The following is a 27063-nucleotide window of genomic DNA, read 5'->3' as shown; positions in this document are numbered from 1 at the left end:
TTGGCAATAAGCAAGCACTGCATTGAAGAAAAATGACTAGCTTTCGTTTCTAAATAAATAACCGTATTTACGGATGGCCCCTTAGTTTAATGCATTCGAGCTAACCGGTACCTGGAATCAGAATATCATTGTAAAGTACATAAATTCAATCATTGCCCAGAGCACACCGCTTTATCAGAACCATAATAGGGCGTGATCAGATTCAAAGCCATGCATGGCATGATCAGAGCCAAACATGGCATGATCAGAGCCAAACATGGCATGATCAGAACCATACCCAATATGGCGTCATCAGAGCCATATATAGCGTTGATCAGAACCATTCCCAATATGGCGTCATCAGAGCCATAATAGCGTTGATCAGAGTCATACATGGCATGATCAGAACCAGGACATTCAACCATACAGGTGCTACAGCAACGGCAAATTCAAAAATTCATTTCCTCTCTGTTTTTTCCCCGCATGTATGTCACACGCGCACACACATACACACGCACGCACACGCAACGTGACTATTTCAGTCTTCCCATTATCATGGTCATCCTAATAAAGATATTATTATTATTAATTTTTATCCTGGGTCATCCTAATAAAGATATTATTATTATTAATTTTTATATACGGTCAAAGTGAGCAGTCAGACTCGTATGCATGCCTCCTTTCGGCAAGGCTACTGACGATGCTGCTTTCCCCTGTGCTGGTCGGCGACATTGACAGAGGTAGAAACTCGTCGCGATACAGATCAACGGCAAAGTGCTCGCAACACCTGTCCAGCTCCCCGGCCACGTCTTGCACTGCGTCGGCGACAAGCTCATCGCATATCCTGCAGTCACAACCGAGAGAGAGAGAGAGAGAGAGAGAGAGAGAGAGAGAGAGAGTGAGAGAGAGAGAGAGAGAGAGAGAGAGAGAGAGAGAGAGAGAGAGAGAGAGAGTGAGAGAGAGAGAGAGAGAGAGAGAGAGAGAGAGAGAGAGAGAGAGAGAGAGAGAGAGAGAGAGCTCCCCTAAGATGTGTACGGTATTGTGACGCAAAGATCCAATTACGCTCGACCAAGACCCTATGCAGAGCTGGATCCAGTGTTGCACACTCTGGGGGGATTATGTACTGTTGGTAAAACGTGTAAATATAATGAGGAAGTACAACTAACGTTTTAACGAATGACATTTCTTCGTTACAGTGGTCCCTTTATAACTCGGCACCATTTGTGCTATGGGAATTGTGCTATGGGAATTGTGCTGGATTAGAAAATCTGATTTACTGCCGCAATGTGCATGATAAAAACGTTTTGGCTGCTGAAAATTGTCCTGGTTTATAGAGGGTGCTGGTTATAAAGTGGGCTGACGACTAGATAGACGGACAACTGTATACTAAGAGTACATAACCCCCAGAATGTGCAACGCCTGATCCAGGTCTGCATAGGGTCTTGGTCGAGCGTAATCGGATCTTTGCGTCATAACACCGTACACATCTGAAGGGAACCCGGGGACTCGCGGGTACTCTCGGATCAAAAACAATGGTGCCCTGCCTCGAGACCGGCCTTGAGCTGGTGTGGAGTGTACGCATGACATCAGAAGATCCGATTACGCCCGACCAAGACCCTATGCAGAGCTGGATCAGGCGTTGCACACTCTGGGGGTTATGTACTCTTGCTGATATGTGTCATGTGCAGACATGCCTGAGGGCTGCAAGATCATTAACGTATCTTCTCGTTAGCCTATGAATTTTGGACAATCGTTAAATTTGCGACTGGTCACAATAACATGTTCCAGTATTACCTTCCCACCGCAGCGCTCTCTCGTTCCATGGGATCAGTCTCCACGGCAACACGGCCATAGTGCTTGCGCAGGTGATCCGCGTACAGGCGGCGATTCACCTGGATGCTCGTCCTCATCGTGGTCGGCATGGCGACGGTTAGCCGCAGCGGCCGAACGCCCGGCACGGGAGCTGGGGCACGCCCAGGTATAGCTGCAGTGTGGTGACTTCTACTTGTACTCACAGTAGAGATAGCTGATGTGGCTATGCTGGGACCAACTGCCGGTGTCGGTAGTTCAGCATAGCTGATCGCCGTTGGTGGAGCAGCTGTGTCGATGTCCCGGATTGCGCTTCTAGATGCTGCAGTGCGAGCACCAGTCATCGGCGAAGGGGATTCGGCTTCCTGCGTGCCATGCAGCGCTGCACTCGGTCCTTGCCACGCACGCCTTGCTTCCACTGGCGGTCGTCGTGGTAACGGAGGTGCAGTCGGCAAATCGGGATAGGCGGCCGTCACCCAGCGCTGTCTGATGTCCTGAGTCGACGTCTGGAGAGAAAAGGAAGGAGATTATCTAAACAAGCGACGGGAGCGGCGTGGAGACAGTAATTTGATCGAGGCTATGAGTAAGATTAAATGTGCGGTCATCACCAACCACACATCATCACAAGGAACGTTTTCTCGTGACAATCATCAGTGGTTTCCGTCACTAAAGGGCCAATACCAAATGAAAGAGAATAAAATAATACATATCATGTATATCCACATTATGTGAACAGCCGAGCGCCCCACCCCACGCCTGATCATGCGGTGGTGGCGTCCCACGGAAGCGGAAAAGGTGGTTCTTGATCTGCCCGGTACGCGAACCCGTGGAATTTTTTTTTTGAACAGCAGAGAGTCATACAAACTCCGGATATTGAGCACTGTGTGAGCTGCAGGGACCCATACCCCCCCCCCCCCCCCCCCCGGTATTGAACACTGTGTCAGTACCAGGAAGTCGTACCCTCCCCCCCCCCCCCCCCACCCGGTATTGAACACTGTGTCAGCACCAGGGAGTCGTACCCCCCCCCCCCCGTATTGAACACTGTGTCAGCACCAGGGAGTCGTACCACCCCCCCCGGTATTGAACACTGTGTCAGCACCAGGGAGTCGTACCCCCCCCCCCCCCGGTTTTTGAACACTGTGTGAGCAGCAGGAGTCAAACCCTGGGTATTGAGCACTGTGTAAGCAGCAGGGAGTGAGACAAACACAGACTGTACACATATACCCAGACCAGAAGCCAGAGCTATACAGTCATGTAAATATGCGTACCTCGAATCGCTGCAGCTGCTCCATCAGCCTGTCCAGCTCTGTGTCAGGTGTTCTCGTCATCAGCACTTCGGTGCTACTGGAATCACAGAGTACTTCCTCTCCACCATCACTATCACCACCTGCTGCTGCTGCTGCTGCTGCTGCTGTTGCTCCCGGTACTCCAGACCTGCATAGATGTACCGTAAAACCTGTCAAGGCGACCACTCGGATAAGACGACCACCTGCCCAAGAAGACCATAGTAACCAGGACCTAGTGATGCTACATGTATTTTCAGTCAATCGGCCCTGGATAAGGCGGCCACATGGCAACAGAGACCACCTTTTAGAAGGGCCCTTGAGCGGTCGTCTTAGACAGGTTTCAATGTCCCTCGGCCACCATATTGACACAATCATCAGGAATGAAGATGGTAAAAGCAAACCCTGACCTAACCGGACCATCTTCAAATTCAGTAAAGGAGATAAATAGGGTAGATGTCTGTGTTTCGTGACAAAAATCCGGGTGTGACTTATACTCCACAAATCAGGGCACCTGTGCGATAGCACTCACCTAGCAGAGCTGGCTGCAGCCGTCGTGTCATCCTGTTTATCCGCCGTGTGCCTGTAGTGGCGCCCGATGTGCTCTTCACGCTCGGTGTTATCCGCTAGAGTTACATGCCTCCGCTGCCTCCTGGCGCGACGACCAACCTTGGGGCTAGTTGAATAACTATACGATGCGGCGGCAGGGTCGTCGTTGGTTTCGCCACCAGCTGAGATGTTCTCGTGCGTGGGTGGATCATCGTCAAGTGTGCGGCCTGCAGCAGCATGCTCCCGCTGCGGTGAATCACTGTATTCGCTATCATCACGATAGGCCAGCTCTCCGCGCATTCTTTGCCCTGGAATACGTGACGTTGGCATAGCATTGGGCATACCCGGTGCAGATATGGGTTCCGGGGGCGCAGTGTGCGAAGTATGGTAATCCGTCGCAGGGTGGCTTAGCAACGGTTGCGCTCTGCTCGCGCTTGGAACAGACGCACTCGCAGGCTTTGCCTCGTGCCGCACACTGGAGGCCATCCGCGCCGCTGCGTTGGCCACTTGAAGCTCCCTGAGCAGGGCCGCCTCCATCTGACGGTGGTGACTGGGAACGCGTGTTGCCTGGTTGTCGGAGCGTTGTCGGGCCAGCGCAGCGCGCGTGGCCACGCTCTCGCGATGCCTGCTCTGCGCCGCAATCTTCCTTCCCGTGTTCAAGTGCTGTTTGAGCAGGCTGGCAAACGTGGGACGGTTGACGTGGTGAGACTGCTGCTGATGTGACGGCGGCAGTTGTCGGTGGCCGCCAGTGCGGATGATTATGTTGCCGTGCGGTCGAGCGGCGGTGCTCCTAGGCTGTGCTTTCTTCGGCCTGGCTCGTACCACTGCTGGTGGCGAGGAGAGTGCTTGACGGCTTGCAGGGTATGATCGTGACTTCGCTGTTGACTTGCGAGGTCCAATGTGTACTTGTTTATGTGCAGCATCTCTGACTGCGGTAGACGGATGTTGGCCTCGTTGCTCTGCTCCTCGCGCTGCGTCTCGGTCCGCGGGCGAATAGCTATATGCTGGGGGAGGCTGCTTGGCAATGCCTGGTTCGCTTGAATCTGCATGAAGGTACACAGTCACGCATACACACATGCATTGATGAACGTGTGGAACAGGTGCACAAGCACCCCCCCCCCCCCCCCCACACACACACGCATAGACGAGCGCATATATTCGCGCATACAGAAAAGGCCACAGTAGCCCCAATGAAGTAATTCCGTAATAAGAGACAGTGCAGCGAAGCAATTCCACGTCACCACATGCGCTCTCTGGCCGACTGAAAGGTGCTGCTTATCATTTGAGTATAAGACAGTGCAGCTCACACAAAGCCCAAGGGAAGTGACTTCTTGCCGAATCCTGAGCAGGGAGTATAGAAGGTCTGCAATGACATCACCATATTTGCTTCGTATGGATTGTAGAGCTGCCAACCGACTGGGTCTGTTTTGCGTACTGCGCATTCGGATTTTCCGTACCTTGCAGTGATTTTGCGAACTGCTAACGTACTGCCGAGTGCATTGCTTGTGTAGCGTTTTTTTACACTCGTAATTATGCTTGTCGGTGGCTGGATTTGCTACTGCAAAACATGTGTGACTTGTACACGGTAAAAAAAAGGAGGACAACATGTTGTAAACGAGTTATGACTAACTGTCCACCAACGTAACCTGATCTTATACAGTCAGTGAGTGCAACAAAATGGCACAAAACTGACAAGGAGTACTTTTTTGTCCTCCTTTTTTCACCATAATTTAATTGGCTTGCCATCCGAGTTAGACTTGTGCATGATTGGATTTTTTGTGCTACTGTAGGAGTTGCATTTTGATATAAAGTATATTTTTCGCAGTAAAAGAGTATTTATTTGTAGAGCTTGTGTTGATACAGATTCCTAGGTTCAAACGCCAAGATGGGCAGTTAGTTACATTTTTCTCTCCTTGCGTATTTTGTATCTGCATGTTATTACCCTTTCCGTGAGTCGCTCGTGAGTAATGTATGAGTCGTGTATGGCTAAACCCGTATTTCCCCACTTTACCCGTATGACTGTCTGTTGTGAACTGTGATTGGCTGCTAATGCTATTGTTCTAGAATATTCCAGAGCTTTGAAAGAGTGGCATACACTCGCTTTGACACATGGGTATTCATCGCTCAGATTGCGCTTGCCATGCTTCTGCATACGTACATGTAACTTGATCGATCCTCTTCAATTTCCGGTACCATTTTGCTCAAAATCCGTAGTGCGGATAAAGGAGTGATTTTCCGTACAAATACGGAAGGTTGAAAGCACTAGCATTGGCAAACCAATACTTTTGATGCCACTCGATACAAACTGACTCTCTCCAAAAAATGCGGAGTCCCAAAACGTCTATCTTGAATATTTGATGTGGCTGTTTGAATCAAGGACATGGTCAGCTTATACACGTGCATACAAGCACACGCACAAGCACACAAACACACATACACCATTCAAAGTACTTTTTTGTACAGTAAAACGGCTAAGTTTGACGGGTGAAAACTCTAGCGATTTATACTGGCGCGAATTTGCAAGGTAAAATTTCAGCGATAAGCGCTGTCGGTAGAGGGGAGACTGAGCATTCAAACAACTTCTGCACAGCATGACTGAACTTTAGAGAAAACACCCGCTTCCCTAAGATCACCAAAATATCACCATCACTAAAATTAGCCATTTCCAGTAATGGAATTGTGAATGTCCACTTTCCTTCCCGGGGTAGTCTTGTAGTGACAGGACTTTCTCACCTGCTCCCAGCCCCGTGCCATCTCCACTCCACACTTATACAAGACGACGAGATAGTTGCATTAGGAAAGACTTTATTGACACGACGACGACGAAACACAACTGGACATGACAAATTCAAGACGAAGACTGCTTTTCACACCACAGCAACGCGCGAATGCACCCACATCACATACACACGACGTACACAAAATAGCGTACTACAACAGCGGCCTTACCTTGCCCAATGTTCTCCTTGTCTTGTGGTAATCCGAGGGGGTCAACGTTAGCGAACTCATCGCACAGCTCCAGCTTGGCACAGCACAGGGTGAGGTCTTGCAGTAGCGAGGAGAGCTGAGATTGCCAGTTGCGCTGCTGCCTGCTGCTACCGTCATCGCCAATTCCTCCAGTTATGGTTCTGCCGTCTTCGCCTACACCGCCTCCGACAACTGCCCCCCGGCCACCACCACCCCCGCTGGTGGAGAGGTTGCAGCGGTGGTGCACGACCAGCTCGATGGTGCGCAGGGCCGCGCGATGGGCTGCGGCAATGCGATGCAGGGCACGCGTCTGAGAGAGAGAGAGACCGTGATGTTACACACGACAACATCAACGACAAGAAAGAAACATAATTATACACATATGCACACACACACACACACACACACACACACACACACACACACACACACACACACACGCACGCACACACGGACGCACACACGCACGCACACGCATGCACACACACCACACACACACACATACACAGGCACACGCACGCACGCATGCACGCGCGTGCGCGCGCGCACACACACACGCGCACGTACACACACGGGTGCACACAGATGAGAGAAGTCGGTTCGATTACAAATGAAATATTTCCCCTGGTAGAAGTCACATTCGATTGTAAGCCACATCTTCATCTCCAGGCGGTGTTTGTTTGTTTCACACAACCCTTGATAAGGATACTTAAGTAGTGGGGAAATCAATCACGTGATGTATTTGGCTAAAGACTGCCTTTGTTTCCATCCACAGGCCTGCAGGAGACCCATCGGGGATTAGGCACCTGACTTTGGTTGTGAAGTGGGCAAAAAACCACGAGACGGAAGATGAGCACCAGCCACACAGCGAATGCCTGTGATGATGATTACCTATACTCTAGAGGTTCTGTGAATGATGCCATGCTGGTGAGCTATAGTACTGTCGGCCGCTGAAGAACTGGGGGGGGGGGGGGGGGGGGGGTCAGGGTTCTAGCCTAGCCCATTCTTATTTTTAGCGCACACAGCAGTTTCGTTCTTATTCGATGATACAGTCTTACATGTACACTTATGCAGAGTTATACGTCTGAGTGTACATTATAGTGTACATTACGGCGGTTTCCGTTCTTATCTGCTAAAATCCAGCCCAGACCGTTCTTTAAAAACATTGGTGATATTCTAGCCTGGTTGTTCTTTGGCAGTCCGTTCTTCGGTGCCCGCCAGTAGTGTAGTGCATTACCTTCTTCGTATGTTGCACTCCACCAGGTAACTGCTTTCCAAGGTCTGCAGAGATACGCTGCACCTGTGTAAACATTGGGAACACGGATCAAAGTTACTTCACACGTGTGTGTGTGTGTGTGTGTGTGTGTGTGTGTGTGTGTGTGTGTGTGTGTGTGTGTGTGTGTGTGTGCGTTTTGAGTCCCTCTCCCCTCTCCCAAGGGGAGACTCATGCGACCAGTTATGGCAGTGAGCAAGTACAAGTGTGCGCGTGTGTGTGTGTGCGTGTGCGCGCGCAGGTTTGTGTGTGTGTGTGTGTGTGTGTGTGTATGTGCGTGTGCGCGTGTGCCAGCTACTTCAATTGGTCAGTGGTTGGTTCTGTTGTGATCAGACTCAGTTGCTTGAAAAAGTACGGCTGTACCTACATGAACCTACGTTGTTGCTTTCAGGTCCATACACTTTTATTTCACAAGTATATACATAGTACATACACATCGCTCACAGGCCGCAGGAGCTCTCTACCTAAAGAGCAAGTGGCTACTTCTGCCTAGATGAACTCTAGCGTAACCAATGGCGATACTGTCGCCTTATATCAGATCGACTCTGAGTTAGCAGCCCACACTAGTATCAAGTATTATAGTCTCCGGGGCAGGGATAATGCAGTGCCGTGATTTCAAATATCCGGATAGGCGAGGGAACCAGATAATCGAACACCGGTTATGTTGGATACATCAAGTATACTGTAAATATGTAACCAGCTATTTTCTTCCGGATGGCGAGGGATCCGGATAACAGAGGACCGGATAAGCTAGGTCTGACTATATAAGCCGCACGGGAGTATGAGCCACATCCAGATTTTTTTTAAATTTTTGTCACGAAATACAGATCTCTACCCTGTTAAGCACGGTCAATTTGACTGTCGTATTAGAAGCAGAGGTTGGTGCGACTTCGGCGATAGCAGGGGAAGAGTGTGCTGCTCCCTACATGGGAGCTCGCGGTTTTCCTGCCGACTTGAATTCTCACTTGACTGACTCACGTTCCCCCCCCCCCCCCTCCCTAGAAGCTGCATTGAATTTTTAGGGTGACTAACTGGTGCGGCTTATATAGGCTCTGGAGAATACGGTACGTAACCGTAAGCAAAACAAAACAAAAAAAGTTGGATGGTGGGATAGTACCTGCTGCTGAATACCATACAGCTTGCGTGCTGACTGGGTGGCTTGGTTGCGTTGTCGTCTTACTGCCGTGTCCGTGTCTTCCTCTTGCTCCACTATGCCACCATGTAGACGACTTTGCACAACACGTACTAGCTTGCCTGCCGAAACAACAGCAATGCCAGCAGCAGTATCAGCATCAATACCAACAGTAGCAGCAGCAGCAGGCGTGTGTGTGTGTGTGTACGTGTGTGTGTATGTGTGTGTGCTTTCACTTGTGTGTGTGTGTGTGTGTGTGTGTGTGTGTGTGTGTGTGTGTGTGTGTGTGTGTGTGTGTGTGTGTGTGTGTCTGTGTGTGTGGACACCTACATGTAAGACCATGTGGTTACGTTGCGTACGTATCATACATGTATGCATACAACCAAGAGTAGATAAACAAGAGTGTGCAACTTCGGATCTCTCCTGCACAATCTCCTGATACCCCGCCCACGGCGGAATTTTTTTGTTGACGTCACCTTTTTTCAGGAAGACGTGCTTCTTGCCGCAGAGCAGTGTGAGAGCACGTGCTGGGCACCGACATTGTTATGTAAGCCCGGCCAAGTGCACGAGGCAAAACTTTCCAAAAGACTAGCAGCGCGTGGGTGGTCGAAACGATTACGTCAACAAAAAAATTCCTTCGTGGGCCAACCCATCCGCGCGGATCCGGGAGTTGCACACTCTTGTTTATCTACTCTTGATACTATAGCATCCACTGGCATCCTGTGCAATGCCGGCTCAACTTGCCTTTGCGCGATTCATGCCGTGCGTCTTGGTCATCTTCATCACGTGACGTCTCCATGCTCTGTACAAGCTGCAGCAGCTTCTTTCTCAGGTAGATCACCTCCTCCTGCGGACTTGAAAACCGAGGCACTGGCTGATCGCCGCGTGCTGGGTCACCACTGTTCTGTGTGCGGCCCGTCGGATGTGTTGCGGATGGGGGTTGGCAGCTGGGACATTGGTCGCGCTGGTCTCCTTCAGTTGCCATGCTCACGCCACAGGAGATGCAGTAGTGACGGTGCGCCCTGGTTGGTGAATCTAGCACCCGGGGTGCTTGGCCACGCACCTGGGCGGCTGGGTCGGTCGGCCCGGATGCGGGGTGGGCTGTTTTCCCCGATCTGAGGTTGGGTCGCGTGTGACCCGCGATCGGTTGTGGTGGGTGATTGTGTGCAGTATGGTGCCGCTGGGAGCATGCCGAATCCGAACCCGTCTGGGATTCTTGACGTTCACTCGGCCATTGCGATGATGACGTCTTGGCCACAGTAACAGCATTTGCAGCAGCACCACCACCGCGTGCAGGTGCAGTGTGTGCATGGGGTTGGTGTTGGCGCGTTGCAGGTACCTCACCACCGTTCAGAGGCAAGCTGCTGGCCAGAGACGACTCCGAGTGAGAGTGTGTGCCGTGACGCAGGCGATGCCGTGCCAACAGGCATGCGTTCTCCATCGTCCGTCTGTCCACCAGCGGTAGATCCACGTGGCCACGTTCTTCGGCCTTCAGCAGTGGTGGTGGTGGCCGCCGAGAATCCTTTGCTGGCGGCGGCGGTTTGGGCAGTCGCGATACCGTGATGCACTGTGGACGCTTGTCGTCGAAGCGCGTGGCAATGTTCCGCGGATGCGGCTCCACAGACAGGTTGAAGCGTAGCTGTGAGCTGTGCTGCACGGCGATACCGGGACGATGCGCCGCCGTTTGAAAGTGATGAGGAGTACTTGGCACACACGATGGGTCTTCACCAGTAGCACTTGTCGGTGGCGGAGGTGGTACGGTCGCCGCTGCAGGAGCCGGCAGCCGTTGCTGGGATGCATGGGGTGCGTGCGGATGCGTGTGGTCTAACGGTGCGGCAGCAGAGGGTTGCGACATTGGTGAGGGTGGCACGGGCACGATGTCAAACTGCTTCTGTTGCCAGAGGACACCGCCTGCACATCAGATCAGTACATCGCATACAACACAGCCATGTACATCGCACACAACAGAGTAATGTACATCGCATACAACACAGTTATGTACATCACATACAACACATGTGGTCAGATTAAAGGGTAACCATGAACACACTGCCTATGCATTGTACTGTCTTGTATAAGGGCCGGCCTGTCTAAATAGAAGCCAGCTAAATGTTCCAAATACAAGCATAATTTTCAAGATGGACAAAGGGCACATAGGCCTGTGTAGTCTGGGTGGTGACATGCCGGTGTATTTACAATTTTACACTGAGATAACCAGGTTTTCAATATCCAGATACACTGAAATCACTGGAATGGTTGGGAATAAAAGCCTGATATGAGTCCTATACTGAGCCATCGCATCTGCTTCTACGCACCGCATTACCAGATCATGGTACTTTGAAGTCTTTTAGGATAACATTCCAAAGCCCTTGCAGCTTATCGAGCCGCTCGGCTAGCAACACTTATACACACAATCTAGTGCAACGTCCGGCGAAGATTCGTTGAAACTCGACCGAAACACAGCAGATCTACAACACTATTTTTCGTCACATGGAGTACTAACTGCTTGTTCAGCAACTCCATGAGCCGCGACACTGACTCACGCTGCTATCTGGTGTTCACGAGGTGTTTGTCGCGCTGGAAACGGAGCGTCTCTGTAAGTTTGTATCCCTGGTGATGTTTGTGCCTGGAGAGCACTATATAAGTGGTGCTCTTCAGGCACAATCTTCCTCAGCCTACTCAAGCTCAACTGATGAGGGGTGAATTCCCCGAAACACTGTGTATTGAGCAGGGAGTGGTGCTTTCTTGCAGGTTGGCCGAGTGGATGGTTCGATGGACTTCTCGTCTGCCCTGGATAGCAGTCGTGAGTCAGTCAAGTGAGAATTCAAGTCGGCAGGAAAACCGCGAGCTCCCATGTAGGGAGCAACACACTCGTCCCCTACTATCGCCAAAGTTGCACAAACCTCTTCTTCACAATGGAATACTAAGATGCTGATATTTTACAACTCCCTGTCTTGACTCGACCTCTTTGCACCAGCGCCGCGTCGACCTACTACGAAAAAGTTCACACGGTGTGCACAACCTCACGCAACCTCACGGTTTACGAATATTCGTTAGCTTTTTTCGCTAAATAGTTTCGTGACGGTGCTACGAATTTCCGTTGCGCGCAACCTCTCTACTGATAACTCGAGTTACTTAGACAAGTACATGTATAAAAACAAGGCCGGTCGAGGCAGCTCGAAGCAGACCGTAACGCGTGAAACCTGAAAGTTACGGCTACACAGCCTTTCGCCTCCATTGTACGTGTAACTGTAAGTACTAGCACATGTGTATGTACAGTAAAACCTGTCAAGGCGACCACTCGGATAAGGCGACCACCTGTCCCAGAAGACCACTGCAACAAGGACCGAGGGATGCTATTTCCAGTCAAATGACCCTGGATAAGGAGACCACCTGGTAATAGAGACCACATTTTCAAAGTCCCTTGAGCGGTGGTCGTCTTAGACAGGTTTTACTGCATCTCGTTACGTTCTATGGATCTCCACTGTAGCTGTCCAGCCACCACGCAAATACAAATTTCTACTATTGCACGAGCAAGAAACACTTCGCTAGTCATACCTCGGAGCGCAGCCATAGCGAGCGCTGGTGGGTGCTAACGGAGTCGTCCGCGTCTACCCAGAGCACGTGTTCAGCGGTAGAGTAGAAAAGCTGCTTACAGTAAAGTGGAGAAAACGCCAAACTCCCAAATACACCTGGCAAACACATCATCTAATTTTTATTTCAACTATTAAACTTTCAATGCTCGACAACATTTTTTCGAATGGATGTATTTTCCCGCGCCCGCTAGCGCTCATCAACAAAAATGTTGATGTGAAAATTATCGTGAACGCGTGACCTAGCAACACTGACACCTTCTGCCAGGTTGCTAGGTCACGCGTGCTGCACGTCATGTCCAGACTGACCGTACAGACTCAGTGTACCGTGGTGTACTGCAGAGTGCAGACGGCAGCTAGCATGCGCATGCAGACTTTGCAGAGGCAGATGCCATGCCTAGCGCCAGCGAGTAACGTCTTGTCGTCCAGACGACACGATCAGCTGAGCGTTCTGTCATCACCGACGCGATGTCGTTCGTCGTCCGTTCACAATGCCATACAAGAACACAGAAAGTGCACTGCAGAACTGCGAAAGACAGCGTGAAGTCACCAGGTCACGTCGTGTGGGAGCAAAACCAATCACGCTCGAGACGACACTCGATAGTCGATAGTCGTAGTAGTAAATGTTCGATTGTGTTATGCTAGACTAGAGCCAGTAGAGGTGTTTGAATCGTACATGACTTCTATGTGGGCGACAGTCCAAAACGTTAGCAGCGATCCTGCAGGCAAGCTCCTGTTTTGTGAAACGTTTAGTCTGAAGCTGAGAGCGGTTCTCAAAAGTCGGCCAGGAAACGCTCAGAAACGCTGGTAGCAACTGTTCACGAATGAGGGTGGATGTGGAGGTGGGGTTCAAATCTAATTTTCACTTGTAACTTTCCAGTAATTTTACAAATCTCGACACTACCTTACTCGCTGCCATTGCTCGCTAGTTAGAGTACTAGTATCAGCTTTCCAGCGCTACATTATAGTCTTGGCGCTGCTGCTTGCATCGCTGTGTTAGCCAGCGAGAGGCCTGTCTCGACTGCTGCACTTGAAGATGTGCAGACGACCCGGTGGTTAGCAGAAGAGAAGATTTGATTGTCTGCCGGCCGCAATCCTACCGTTCGTGGAGACTGGAGAGGAGACCTCGCACTGCGGTCGGCCAGGATGCAGAACCGAAAATCTAGTGACGAGTGAGTGCGCCCGTGCATACAGTACGCATGACTGTTATCTGTAGATTGTAGATGAGCACCAAACTGCTGGGATGAATCGCTTGTGGTATCGTGTGTTCAATTACACACACACACACACGCGCGCGCGCGCGCACACACACACACCGTCACACACGCACGCGTAGACACACACAGTCACACATGCACGTGTACACACACACACACACACGAGCTCGCGCACGCGCACGCACACACACACACACACACCACATACACACACACGCGCACACTCACATACACCATGTACCATGTATACGCCCGTCGCAAGAGAAGCACGCACGCGCGCGCACACCACACACGCACACGCACACACACACCACATACACACACACACACACACACACACACACACACACACACACACACACACACACACACACACACCACACACACACACACACACACACACACCACACACACACACACTACTACTACTACTACTACTACTACTACTACTACTACTACTACTACTACTACTACTACTACTACTACTACTACTACTACTACTACTACTACTACTACTACTACTACTACTACTACTACTACTACTACTACTACTACTACTACTACTACTACTACTACTACTACTACTACACTGGGCGGTTGGGCTTTTTGCTCCTCCGTTATTCTCTAATTTTCTACTCCACTGTTCAATTCAATCGGTTTGAAGCCTTTTCACTTACTTTCCTTGTGACATGTGGAGTCGGCTCGAGTAGTTTGCTTCCTTCTGGGCTCGTCCAGCCCGCCAGTCCTTCATCCAGCTGGTTTCTTGCGCTGCGAATCGGCCATTATAGCCGTTGGTCCGTGCTGGGCACGTTTGAGCGTGCGGGCCTTGGGCCCTGTTTGAGCTGGCTTGCTGTGCTGTGCACACGTTGTGGTTTGGCCCTGTACTGCCTGCAATGGCGCTCTGGATGCATACTTGGTATGGGACGAGTCGAGTTGACACTACTCATTGCATGTAGACGCACTGTTTACACCTAAGGCTAGGGCTAGGTCCTTGCATGCAGTGTGCCCGTGCTGTGTCTATGGGATGTCGCGGTCACGCGCTGTGAGCGGTCGACCATGCTGCGCTTGCAGCAGAGCGTCTGGGACTTGCAAGTCATGTTCGTGTGCGTCGGATGGACGCTGCTGCAGCAACTGTTACCCTGGCAGAGATAATAAATGTACGAATTTTGGCAACGTGAATCTGCAGACCGCAGTTGTTGGAATGGGTGCGGACGAATCGTTGTGTAGCGCTCCACCTTTTCGACCTCCTGGCTGGGTGCCCCATGGTTCCCGGGATGTGTTGGGCTCTGTTCCTCCGCCATGTGGCTCACACTCTCGCACAATAGCAACTCGGAGCTCTGCCTCGGCGGTGACGGCTGGGTCTGCGCCAAGTTCCGGACATCAGTCTTCCCGTGATGGCGCATCAGGAGATCCTCAGGTGTCTGTTCCTGCCTCTGCATCTGCGCTGCCTCGCCGCGGCATGGTTGGGCATGTACCAAGTTCCGGGCCTCAGTCTTCCCGCAATCGAACAACAGGAGATACTCATGCGTCTGCTCCTGCGCCTGCGCCGGTGTCTTCGGAGTGTTTGCGCGTGGATCTGCCGCCCCCACGATGTTCGGGGGCGAGTCGCCCTGTGCAGTCTGGGGATGGTGGCGACCATGTCGTTGCTTGGGTTGCTCATGCTCCCCTAGTTGCTTCTCTATGGTCACGGCATGCAGAGTTGGCTATTTGGATGCGGACTGCATATGGACAGGTTGTGTGCTGGCAGCGGAACCTTTTTATGACCCCCTCGGGTTCCACTGGCAAGCGTTTCGTTAACATTATCGCGGACTTCATAAACACTTTTGCATCTGGTGGTCCAGCTGCCTGTGTCGCTTGGGAGTGTGTGGCGGTTGCTAGTCACCTCTTGCTGCAGCGACCTGAGCCGCACAGTAGAAGCAAGGAGAATACAGAGCATCTGCAGCGGCGCATGGACATGTGGGCTGCTGGTGACTTGCAGCCACTGTTGGAGGAGTCCCGTTGCGTCCAGGCTCACTTGCGTCCCCGCTCGGGGTCTGCTGGCGGTGGTGGAGACAGTGGGATGTCGGACACGGATTTTGCCAAGCTTGTGCACGGTGGTCGGCTGGGTCAGGCTCTGTCTGGTTTGTCAGAGGGGCGGTGTGGCAAACCTCTCCGGGCTGATGATATTGCGGTGCAATCCTCGGGTGAGACGGTCCATGACGTGCTTCAGAAGAAGCACCCTGCTCCTGTGGATCCAGCCGAGGGAATATTGTTGGACTGTGAACCAGATCTTCCCAACCAGATTATGTTTGAAACGATTTCAGCAGAAAAAATCGAAAAGACAGCTGGCCGCATGAAGAGTTCTGGGTCGGGAGGTCCATCTGGACTGGATGTCGCTGCCTGGCAGAGAATGCTCACGGTGTTCAAGGGAGCATCGGCGAACCTTGCATCGGCGTTGGCTGCAGCAGCGAAGCGACTCTGCAGGGAGGTTGTCGATCCTCAGATTCTGTCAGCGTTCGTGGCAGCTCGCCTTGTTCCCTTGGAGAAGTCTGCTGGTGATGCTGCTGGCGCTACTTCCAGTATAGGTGTGAGACCGATAGCTGTTGGTGAAGTACACCGCCGTATTATCGCTAAAGCTATATTGGACTGCGTCTCCACTGATGTTGTTGCGGCTGTAGCCCCATTTCAGGTTTGTGTGGGCATGCCATCTGCGTGTGAGGCTGCGGTCCTTGCTGTGCAGAGCCAGTATTTGGATCCGGAAACAGAGGCCATTTTGTTCATAGATGCGTCTAATGCATTTAATGCTGTTAACAGACAGGCAGCGCTTCATAACGTTCCTCGAGTGTGTCCTGCCGTATCCACAATCTTCCAAAACACATATGGCGCTCCAATATCGTTGTTTCTGCCGGGTGGTGACAGGATCTTGTCTCGAGAGGGTACTTGCCAGGGCGATCCTTTGGCCATGGCACTGTTTGCGCTGGCTATTAGCCCTATGATCAGACGCCTGTCAAGTGACCACCCATCTATTGGCCAGTGCTGGTATGCGGATGACGGCGAGGCTGGTGGAAGGATGATGGACGTGCACAAGTTTTGGTTGGCTTTGTCTGACATTGGACCGGAGTATGGTTATTTCCCCAATGCCTCAAAGACGACACTCCTTGTCAAGCCGGATTTGGAGCGGGCGGCCGTTGACATGTTCGATGCCACTGGTATTGCAATACGAACTGGTGGAGCGAGGTACCTGGGAGGTGCTGTTGGCCAGTCGACGTTCATTGCCGATAATCTCGATAGCCACATTGTGAGTTGGGTGCGGGAGATGAGCCTCTTGGCTGACATCTCGCTTACACAGCCCCACGCCGCATATTCCGCATTTGTCCGTGGTATGAAGAGCAAGTGGAACTATCACATCCGAAGTCATCCAGGGTTGGCCTCTTCATACAGACCACTGAATGATGTTATAAATAATAAATATATCCCCACGTTAACTGGCCGGACTGAGGTTTCTGATTCGGAGCGGAAGCTGCTGGCATTACCAGTGCGATATGGTGGCCTCGCTATTCCTGTGGTGGCGGAGGACGCAGAGGTGCAGCGCCGGATAAGTGAAGTTGTCACTGGGCCCGTCGTGCGAATGCTGCGGTCGGGGTCCAATGAGTTGACCCCGGCTCGGATTGTTTCAGACACCAGCGTTCTCCGGAGACATCAAAACAATCAGCGTGCTGCTATGCATAGGACCCAGCTGTCAGAGCTGGCCCCTGCCCTAAGTGGCCCTCAGCGTGTTCTGCTGGAAACCTCCAGAGATGCCGGTGTGGGAAGTTGGCTTGCGGCGGAGCCGCTTGCCTCCTGTGGATTCGTCTTGAACAAGTCCGCCTTTCGTGATGCAGTGGCAATTCGTCACGGCTGGCCACTTGATGAATTACCATCATCCTGCGTATGTGGAGCGGCCATGACGCTTGATCACGCTGCGGTATGTCCAACAGGGGGCTACCCAAGTCTACGCCAAAATGAGATTCGGGACCTGTTGGCGGAGGTGTTTTCGGCTGTCATTTCAGATGTAAGGATAGAGCCTACGTTGCTGCCTTTGACTGGTGAGTCATTGGATTGTGCCACTGCCAATCGTTCTCCTGAGGCTCGTTTGGACATTTGTGCAAGGGGCTTCTGGTCTCGACAGCAAGATGCATTTTTTGATGTGAGGGTCACCCACCCCTCGGTGTCCTTGCTGTCGAGATCGGATGTACTTGCCCAGTTGTCTCGTAACGAAGCACAGAAGAAACGGGCCTATCTACAATGTGTGATTGATGTTGAGCGAGGCACCTTCACACCTTTGGTTTTCGCGACCAATGGTATGTGCGCTTCCGAATGTTCCCGTGCTCTAAAGAACATTGTTCAGCTCATTGTCGAGAAGCAGCCAGAGCTTAGTTATGCAATGGTAATGTCGCATTTGCGCTGCAGGATCTCTTTTATTTTGCTCCGCTGGCTGATTACTTGCTTTCGTGGGTGCAGAGCTTCATACTGCCGAAAGCGTGTAGCAATTTCATTCCTGGACCAATGCCGTTTGCTCCAGTTGTGAGTGGGAATATAATTATAAGGCCCTCCATGTGCTGTGCGCGGAGGCCTTCGGTTAATTTCAATATCTTCCTTTTTGGCCGGCTTTCCAAGTTGCGCTATTGTGAATAATGATCTGCTTTGATAGTAGTGACTGCTAATAATTGCCTGGATTTGACTCGAGTTCGGATTTTTCTTCCATCATCTTTCCGATCACATTATCATGGATTTTCAATAAAGTTCTTTGACTACTATTACTACTACTACTGCTACTACTACTACTGCTACTGCTACTGCTACTGCTACTGCTACTGCTACTGCTACTGCTACTGCTACTGCTACTGCTACTGCTACTGCTACTGCTACTGCTACTGCTTCTGCTTCTGCTACTGCTACTGCTACTGCTACTGCTACTACTACTATGATTCGGCTACCCTAAACGGGTCACGCCACCCTCCACCCAAGCATGGGCACTATGAGGGGCAGTGGCAAATAGAGAGAATCAGCAAGCAGAACTGGCAAAACAGATGAAAGAATGGAGTAGAACCGACGACTGCTGTACTGTAACAACAACCTGACAGCTACAGTGACAACGACTGAAAATGAACAGGAAAGAAAAACGCACACACACACACACACACACACACACACACACACACACACACACACACACACACAAAACACACGTCATGCTCTATGTGTATTTAAAAAGAAAAGTGTATTGGGTAAAGTAATGATTTGCCCTAGCAAATACCCATAATATGTCTGGCACTATTGTGTGCATGTACATGTACCTGCGTATAGCAACCACCTTCTATGGTCATTGAATCGTACCACAAACGAGCTTATGTCATGCTTGATGTCCATGGACTGTGCAGGGGTAAGAGGCCATAGGCCAACCATGCTGTCGTTGAAAATAGCTGAACAAGAATGGTGTGTGTGGTGTGTGTGTGTGTGTGTGTGTGTGTGTGTGTATGTGTGTGTGTGTGTGTGTGTGTGTGTGTGTGTGTGTGTGTGTGTGTGTGTTCATGTACACAGCAGCACTGAAAGCGGCTTGATCGAAGGTGACCCTACAAGTCAGGACCTGAGCCAATGGGGACAGGTTTGTCGGCCGTCTCTCGCACTGAAAAGGGGTGGCTTGTTTCGCAGGGCACGTGGTGCAGCGACAAAAGGTACGCAAGCTTGCACATACATGTGCACAATACTGAATAGGGACACACACAGACACCCATACGCACACACAGACACCCATACGCACACACAGACACCCATACGCACACACTTCTACTTGCGCTTGTATTTGCTGACTTCCAAAGTCGGTCATGTCGGTCTCCCCGGGAGAGGGGAGAGAGAGAGACTCATAAGGAATCTTGGAAAGATGACTCAATTGGCCATTGACCAACCCAACAGCCCTCACTGTTTAATCTGGCAGTATTGTTACGCACAGATAGATACAGTAAAATCTGTCAAGGCAACCACTTGGACAAGGTGACCACCTGTCCTAGAAGACCACTGAAACCAGGACCTAAAGATTCTATTTCCAGTGAATTGACCCTGGATACGGAGACCACCTGTCCTAGAAGACCACTGAAACCAGGACCTAAAGATTCTATTTCCAGTGAATTGACCCTGGATACGGAGACCACCTGGTAACAGAGACCACATTTTGAAGGTCCCTTGAGCGGTCGTCTTAGACAGGTTTCACTGTACAGAAATGCTCGTGTGTGTGTGTATGGCTCTCTCTCTCTCTCTCTCTCTCTCTCTCTCTCTCTCGCTCTCTCTCTCTCTCTCTCTCTCTGTCTCTCTCTCTCTCTCTGTCTCTCTCTCTCTCTCTCTCTCTCTCTCTCTCTCTCTCTCTCTCTCTCTCTCTCTCTCTCTCTCTCTCTCTCTCTCTGTCTCTCTCTCTCTCTCTCTCTCTTTTTCTCTCTCTCTCTCTCTCTCTCTCTCTCTCTCTCTCTCTCTCTCTCTCTCTCCCTCTCACACACATGTATCTGTGTTGCCACCATCAGGTGGAGGTGATGTCGGTGGTGGGAGAGTAGTGCAGCCAGACTCGGTCCTCATCAAGCTAAGAGAGGAGCAGAAACAGAAAGACAGTATGGTCACCCCCGCCGCCGCGGTCGTCGCTAGCAACCACTACCATGATGATGACGAAGATGACAACGACGATAATGATGGGAGAAACGATGGCCACAACGCAGGTGACGACAACAATACGGAGGAACCAGAATCACCGAATTACACCATCTTGCCACCACTAGCCTCGGGCAAGGCTTCGAAGGAGGAGGAGAGGCAGAAGCTGTTTGATGGTCTGAAAGATGAGATTGCTCGACTCAAAGCTGAAAATAAAAGTACGTTGTCAGTGCAATTCTGTGTGCTATCACCTATTGGATATTGAGGGAAGGAGGGGGGGGGGAGCTTTTCAAAACATCAACTGAAAACTTAGTCGTCCGCTTTGTGTTCATAAAATAATTACCGTACTGGCAATATAATATTATGTTGCCGCGTAACGCGTAACGCAGGGGGGGGTGCGGCGTAACGCGCGACCAGGCTAGTGCGACAAATTTTCGTTGAGTTCGTAACGCGCGTCCGGCGGGGTGCGGCGATCTTTCATTGCAGTTTGCACTGCAAAAAAAAGGCTGAAAACTGTGAAAGCACGTGTACCGCGTACCGCGTGGTGAAAAGTAGTTTTTGGAGGAAGCGCTCTTCCCCTATGTCACTTTCCTTTTGATGATCTTTTTGTGAACAGATCACTCTGATAGTTAAAATATACAGTCTTCTATTGATATCGTTGTCGCCCTTTGCCGTCGGGTTTGTAACAGTTGGATAGCAACTGAATTTCTGTGCCTTCAATGTGGATGAAAAGAAAAAAATGATGCGGCAAAAGCAAAAAAATGATGCGGCAATAGCAAAAAAGTGATGCGGCAATAGCAAAAAAAGGACTGCGGCAATATAGAAACCTGTGTAACGGCTCCTGCGATCCTGTGCGACTTTGCATGTAACGCCCTGCGTGCGGCAAACATGTGCCAATGTAACGCTTCATGGCCTCACTGCGGCAACATATATTGCCAGTACGGTATGTCATTGTAGTTGTTCATCATTTCCTGTGAGTGTGCAGTCGTGACACACAGGGTCTTGTCCATACACTATGATACGCGGGGCACTTCGGAATTAACAGCAATTTCCCATCACTATTAACTCGGCTATTGCCAGTACTAGTGGTAGATTTTTCTTGTGACTAGACGAGGCCAGACGACGCTTGCAGTGAGCAAGTACAAGTGCAATTGTGTGTGTATGTGATGTGTGTGTGTGTGTGCTGTGTGTTTGTACATGTGTTTGTATAATTATGTTGTGTGTGCATGCGCTACATTGACACTCGGGGACTCCTCTCAACCCCCTACACATGCGCAGATCTGCAGTTCAAGTTGATCTTCTCACCGCCGTCCCAATCAGCGCATGGCACAGGTAAGAACCGCACACATGGGTAACGATGAGTCCGAGACCCTTGGTCGGAGCGTGTGAAACTCTGAGTTACAACGCGCTTGTCATCCTCTTATTCTGGCTGTACGTGTAATGCGACGTACATGTATGCATCAATTTCCCGCCGTTAGGTTTTGCATGGCAAGTCCACTACAACCGTACACACTGTCATACCAACTCTGCATAAAAGGTCATGAACTTTGTAATGGCGTACTACGCATAGATCTACGAGAACGGGTTTTTACCTACCAAAAATGGAGCAACTTGCCCCGCAAAAAAGTGATGGCCATCTTCGATGCATACCTCCCACTGTGTATGCGTAATGGCGTCGCGTCGGGCATGCATCGCTGGTGTGGGTTGTACCCAATGCTGCTGCTGCTGCTGCTCTCTCTCACGCATCTACCGTGCCTCTCTCCATTTCTCCCTCACGCGCTCTCACACACACACACACACACACACACACACACCCACACACACACACACACACATGCACTTGTACATGCATACACACGCACACGCATTACTCGCACGCACACACACGCACATCGGCAGGCTCCAGTCGACCAGCAGTAGCAGGCCAGGAACAGGGTGCCAGCGCCAGCAATCCTGAGCTGCTCGATGCCAATCAGGAGCGGCTTCTCCAGGAAGAGATCGAGGACTTGCGCACGGCCCTGGTGGAGCAACGCGACGTCAGTGCACAGCTGAGGGCGCACATCGATCAGATGAATCACATCTATCAGCAAAAGCCATTCAGGTAATTCTACCATTATGTTATCTTATCTTCATTCTAAAATAGAAGAAGAAATCCCACGGAAACGAGTTTTGAAGCAACTATCCACGGCTGTAACAAGATAACAAGCAGTCAGAACGTGTGATAACAGGGCACAAACCTGACAGGCTACTATTTTATTTATGCATCACCATAGGTACAGGCAGGGGCGGCGGACACGGTGCGGTCACTACGGTATTGACCGTACCGCTATTTACCCCAAGCACCCCGTGAATCAATAAAATGCACTGATTTGGGCTCTAAATTTCCAAAATTGTCGGCTCAGCCACCCCCCCCCCCCCCTCCCACGAGTAAATAGTTGTACTTCAGATCGCTGACCGTACCACACTAAAATACCCTCCGACGCCCCTGGGTACAGGCGTTGCTGCCTTCTTCTTGTGGATCATGAACGATACCACTGCTCCTAGGCCAATACACAATGCAGTAGACAGCAAACTGTTTCGGCCATCTAGCCCCCATCAGTACAGCCAGGAGCTTTTTTAAGTAAGCCGATCCACCAGCCATGGTGCAGAGGTGGCACCACACAGACAATATGGTAACTCGTTGCTCTAGCGTCAGAGTGCCGCGAGTCTAACTGCGAAAAGTAGCAAGCGACGCGATGGTAATTCTACCATTATGAGTCCAGTGCCAAATTATGGAATGTACGAGTGATGCATGTGAGCGCGCTGAAATCGATAGTACACTGCTGTGCACCCTGCACAACTCCACAGCAATACACTGGCTCTGTTCAATACCCTACACAACCATAGATCAACAATGCACTGGTGATCGCCTTATCCAAGTGGTTGCCGTGACAGCCGGGTTTTGCTGTTGTCGAATAGTCTTCTGTCCCACTTCACTGTCACCCCACATCATCAATAGGATCATGTGCTTTAAACTTTAAAAAAAATCAGACTACTACAGTAGGCAGTTCGCGCACCCTTTTTGAGATGTTAATCCTTCCAACAAACAAGCGTGGACCTTTCAGCTGTATAGCTTGTGGGTATAAACCTGGATGCCTGCAAAATGCAACCCGCAAGAGCTCCACTGGCGACATTCTTTCGGTACTTACTGTCTTTGGTAGCATGCGTGCTGAGAATGATCAGCTGACTCCGTGGCGCAACGGTAGCGCGTCTGACTCCAGATCAGAAGGTTGCGTGTTCGAATCACGTCGGGGTCAGATTCACTTTTTTTTATTCATTTTTCAATAATTTTACCCGCTAGGAGAGAGAAACGGGAAAAGTCTAAAGAAAATTGACTTTGACACCAGGGTTTTCCAGCAAGTGGTGGCTTTCTTTGGAGATTCTTTCACGACTTTTCTTTCCGGACATGCAGTACAGTGGCATTGCGCTCACTGAAATCCGACCCGAAGCGTGCAAAAAACTGGCGCCCTGGACCAGTTCAGATTACTTGCCTGTACTGGTACATGTGTACGTCCAGGCGCATTCGTACCACTTCCAGGGCGTCAAGGGCCGAGCTAGCTCAGGGCGACAAGTACGCATTTTGGGTCGGATTTCACCGAGCACGTCTGTACTTGCGAAAGCTATACATGTTATGTATAATTACATTGCATTGATGCCAACACTGAGAAGCTCCTCATAATAAAATTAATTATAATTTTTATTATTTAAAAATTCGACGAGGAGACAATAATTTTAATATGGCAATAAGTAGGACGAGTTGTTTCTTGCATCGTCTCCATCGCTTACATTGTTAATAAAGTAGTCCACATGTCGCTTCAGCTCGTCCTACTTTTTTGCCATATTAAAAATTTTATTATGTCTGTACTTTTGTATTTAGCAAACAAATGGCGAATACTTGTAGATGACGCCTATAGACCCACTGCGCATTGCCAAATATGGAATGTATGAGTAATACCAAGAGTACGCTGGGATCAGCAATGCACTGTTCAACACCCCAGACGACCATGCCCAGGTGGCTGTGAAGGGTGTTTATGGTGCAAATTACGTCATTGTGCAATAGGTCAATAGGGCTTGAAAGTGCTACGTCACAGCATAGCAACAATTTCAAAAATTCAAAAACTGGATCCACTTGGATCCAGTTTTTGTATGGATCCAAGCACATTTCAAGCCGTCTTACCCACAGCATGGTGATGTAGCCAGTGAAACTGACTGATTTCGCTACTGGGGGCAGGGTTACAACTGGTGGCGAAATAAAAGTCACACCTGCATGCGACATGAGTGGGTTGCTATGCACCCACATATATAGGCAATAGCAAAGTCACACCTTAGTGGATCCAAAAATAGAAATCTAATGTCAACTTACTACACCCTGGTCGTTTTGACGTCATCACTTTCAAGCCCTATGGGTCCATTCTTCTTTCTGTACCGGGTCGTGATGATTGTGTTTTGTGCACGTGTGTCCAATGTGATGATTTGCAGCCAGGCCAACGCAGCGGTGGCCCGTCAGGCGCTAGCCATGGCCGCGGAGCACGCCAGGAACACGTCCGTTTCAGCAGTACCACCACAGCAGCAACAGCACCAGCATCACACGTCACCTCCCATGGCAACCGCAGCTCCAGGAGCTGCGAACACGCGCCCGCTGGTGGCAAGAGCGATCGGGCCAGATGCGCCAACTCACCGCCACCTGCCAAAGGTTGCGGCAGCGGCGGTGGAAACCGCACAGACGCGTGGCAGTGCTGAGGTTGCGGTGCCCGCCGACTTGGCCAGTTGTCATGTCATGATTCACGCGTTGCGAAAGGATAACGTACGGAAAGCTCATGAGGTATGTATGACTGCGTATTGCAATGTGACCTATGTAGCTTTCAAGCTGGTGCCAGTCCTGCCCTGCCCCCCTCTCCATCTCTCTCTCTCTCTCTCTCTCTCTCTCTCTCTCTCTCTCTCTCTCTCTTTCTCTCTCTTTCTCTCTCTCTCTCTCTCTCTCTCTCTCTCTCTCTCTCTCTCTCTCTCTCTCTCTCCCTCTCTTTCTATCTCTCTCAATTGTAAATTTTAGGCTATCGAGTATCGTTTCTGGTCAGTAGTGGCGATTTTCTCCTATGACAGACCTGCAAGGAACACATGGTTTGTGTGTGTGTGCGTGTGCGTGCGCTTGTGTATGTGTGTGTGTGTGTGTGTATGCGTGTGTGTGTGTGTATGTATGCGTGCATGTGTCCGTGTATGCACACGCGTGTGCAAACATGTTCTGTTGCCTGTTCACTGCGGTGGTGATGTCGCTAGCTTGGACAGCTGAAAGCCGACCTGAACGACTTGCTCTACTCGAACAAGTGGACGCCGGACGCCTTCCTGCTCGCCAAGGCCTACACCAAACAGCCGAACACCAGCAGTGCTGCAGCTGCGGCCGCTGCTACTGGCCAACACACGACCACCGGCACAAGCAAACACTTTGCACACAAGACCGGCATGGGACGTGGTGGCGGTGGTGGCGGTGCTGGTGTCTCACTGCCCGCAATCAACCAGAGCACTCGCACTCGCGACGGCAAGCCCCTCGTGCCGTACTCGTTTCCACGCACGCTGGACACGTCCGAAGACTTCCGGCTGCCGGCTCTGAAGCCTAAGGCGCCCAGCCACGCGGGGCGACAGCGCAACGTGCAGGCAGTCCAGAAAGCCAGACAGGAGCGGCAGTAGCTATGCGAAGGGGTGACGGCGTGCTACATCATCCCCAGCCCGTACGCACCGGGGGCCCAGTCTCGAATGGTGCAGAGCTGCAGCATCTGACAGCTGGCTCGTGCCTAAGACATCGGCATGGTGCTTCTGATGCATCAAACCATGCTGTGCACGTGACATATCTATTGTTATGCTACTACAGAGGGTAACCATGGGAACGGGTGACGGCAGTGCTACCCAATCCCGGCCCGTACGCACCGGGGGGTCGCCCCGAATGATGCAGAGCTGCGGCATCAAACCTCTGGCTAGTGTTTTGGATGCAATCAAACCATGCTGCACATGTGGCATTATGCTACTTAAAGAGGGACAAACGAGAATCACAACAGTTTATTTATCACGATACTTATAATTATCTCTTTCATGGCTGCATGAGAAGACCGTTAGCTAGAGCTATGAATCTCAGCCAATCAGAAGACAATCATGCTCACATACTTCAACGTTCATCCACATGCAGCTGCGGAGCGAAGTGACGGCATTGCCCCGAAGGAACTCATGTGCTTCCTCCGCCCAGGAGACTATACCCATCGTGTTGGAAGTCGATCTTCACGGCACGGGAATGGAATCCAACTTTTGACATTTACATGTACCACCCAGTCTATAAGTCAGGTTGTGTGTGTGTGTGTAAGGATGTCAAGGAGTATTTTGTGCTCAGATAGAAGCTGTTCTGCCGTCTTGCTCTGATCATTGTCTTCAATACTCATTATCATGATCCATTTTGTTCCTTACTGTGTTTCACACTGCGCAGTAGAACACAGCAAGAGCAAGAGATCTATCTGTTCCGAAAGAGCACGACTGAAAGGACACGTTCTTTTGGTTTTGTTGTTTTGAAGTGTCATGAGAATTGTAAACA

At 50.7% G+C, this 27063-nt stretch overlaps 2 protein-coding genes and 1 non-coding gene across 4 annotated transcripts; 2 read left to right on the top strand and 1 right to left on the bottom strand.

Annotated features, from left to right (window-relative positions):
• Positions 1-256: 256 nt before the first annotated feature.
• Positions 257-12703, bottom strand: LOC135820919 (uncharacterized). The gene is made up of 9 exons (XM_065333977.1): positions 12551-12703; positions 9737-10903; positions 8978-9114; positions 7825-7887; positions 6570-6897; positions 3604-4663; positions 3057-3222; positions 1774-2294; positions 257-823 (listed from the first exon to the last, which is right to left on the bottom strand). The coding sequence occupies exons 1-9, from the start codon at positions 12564-12566 to the stop codon at positions 625-627; spliced, it is 3657 nt and encodes a 1218-aa protein (XP_065190049.1). The 5' UTR covers positions 12567-12703; the 3' UTR covers positions 257-624.
• A 425-nt stretch (positions 12704-13128) lies between these two features.
• LOC135820918 (uncharacterized) lies at positions 13129-27014 on the top strand. 2 transcript variants are annotated; one of them, XM_065333976.1, is made up of 7 exons: positions 13129-13757; positions 19365-19495; positions 20333-20671; positions 21732-21785; positions 22353-22554; positions 24972-25314; positions 25767-27014. In XM_065333976.1, the coding sequence occupies exons 1-7, from the start codon at positions 13732-13734 to the stop codon at positions 26172-26174; spliced, it is 1503 nt and encodes a 500-aa protein (XP_065190048.1). In that variant the 5' UTR covers positions 13129-13731; the 3' UTR covers positions 26175-27014. The 2 variants fall into 2 exon arrangements, with proteins under 2 accessions (XP_065190048.1, XP_065190047.1); XM_065333975.1 differs by having other exon boundaries at positions 19362-19495.
• Trnaw-cca (transfer RNA tryptophan (anticodon CCA)) lies at positions 23678-23749 on the top strand. Its single transcript has one exon. It is a non-coding gene; the product is annotated as a tRNA-Trp (tRNA).
• Positions 27015-27063: the final 49 nt, after the last annotated feature.

Source organism: Sycon ciliatum, chromosome 7, assembly GCF_964019385.1.
Source record: "Sycon ciliatum chromosome 7, ocSycCili1.1, whole genome shotgun sequence".
Taxonomy (NCBI): domain Eukaryota; kingdom Metazoa; phylum Porifera; class Calcarea; order Leucosolenida; family Sycettidae; genus Sycon; species Sycon ciliatum.
Note: the sequence above shows the minus strand (reverse complement) of the source record. Positions and strands in the feature narration are given on the sequence as shown.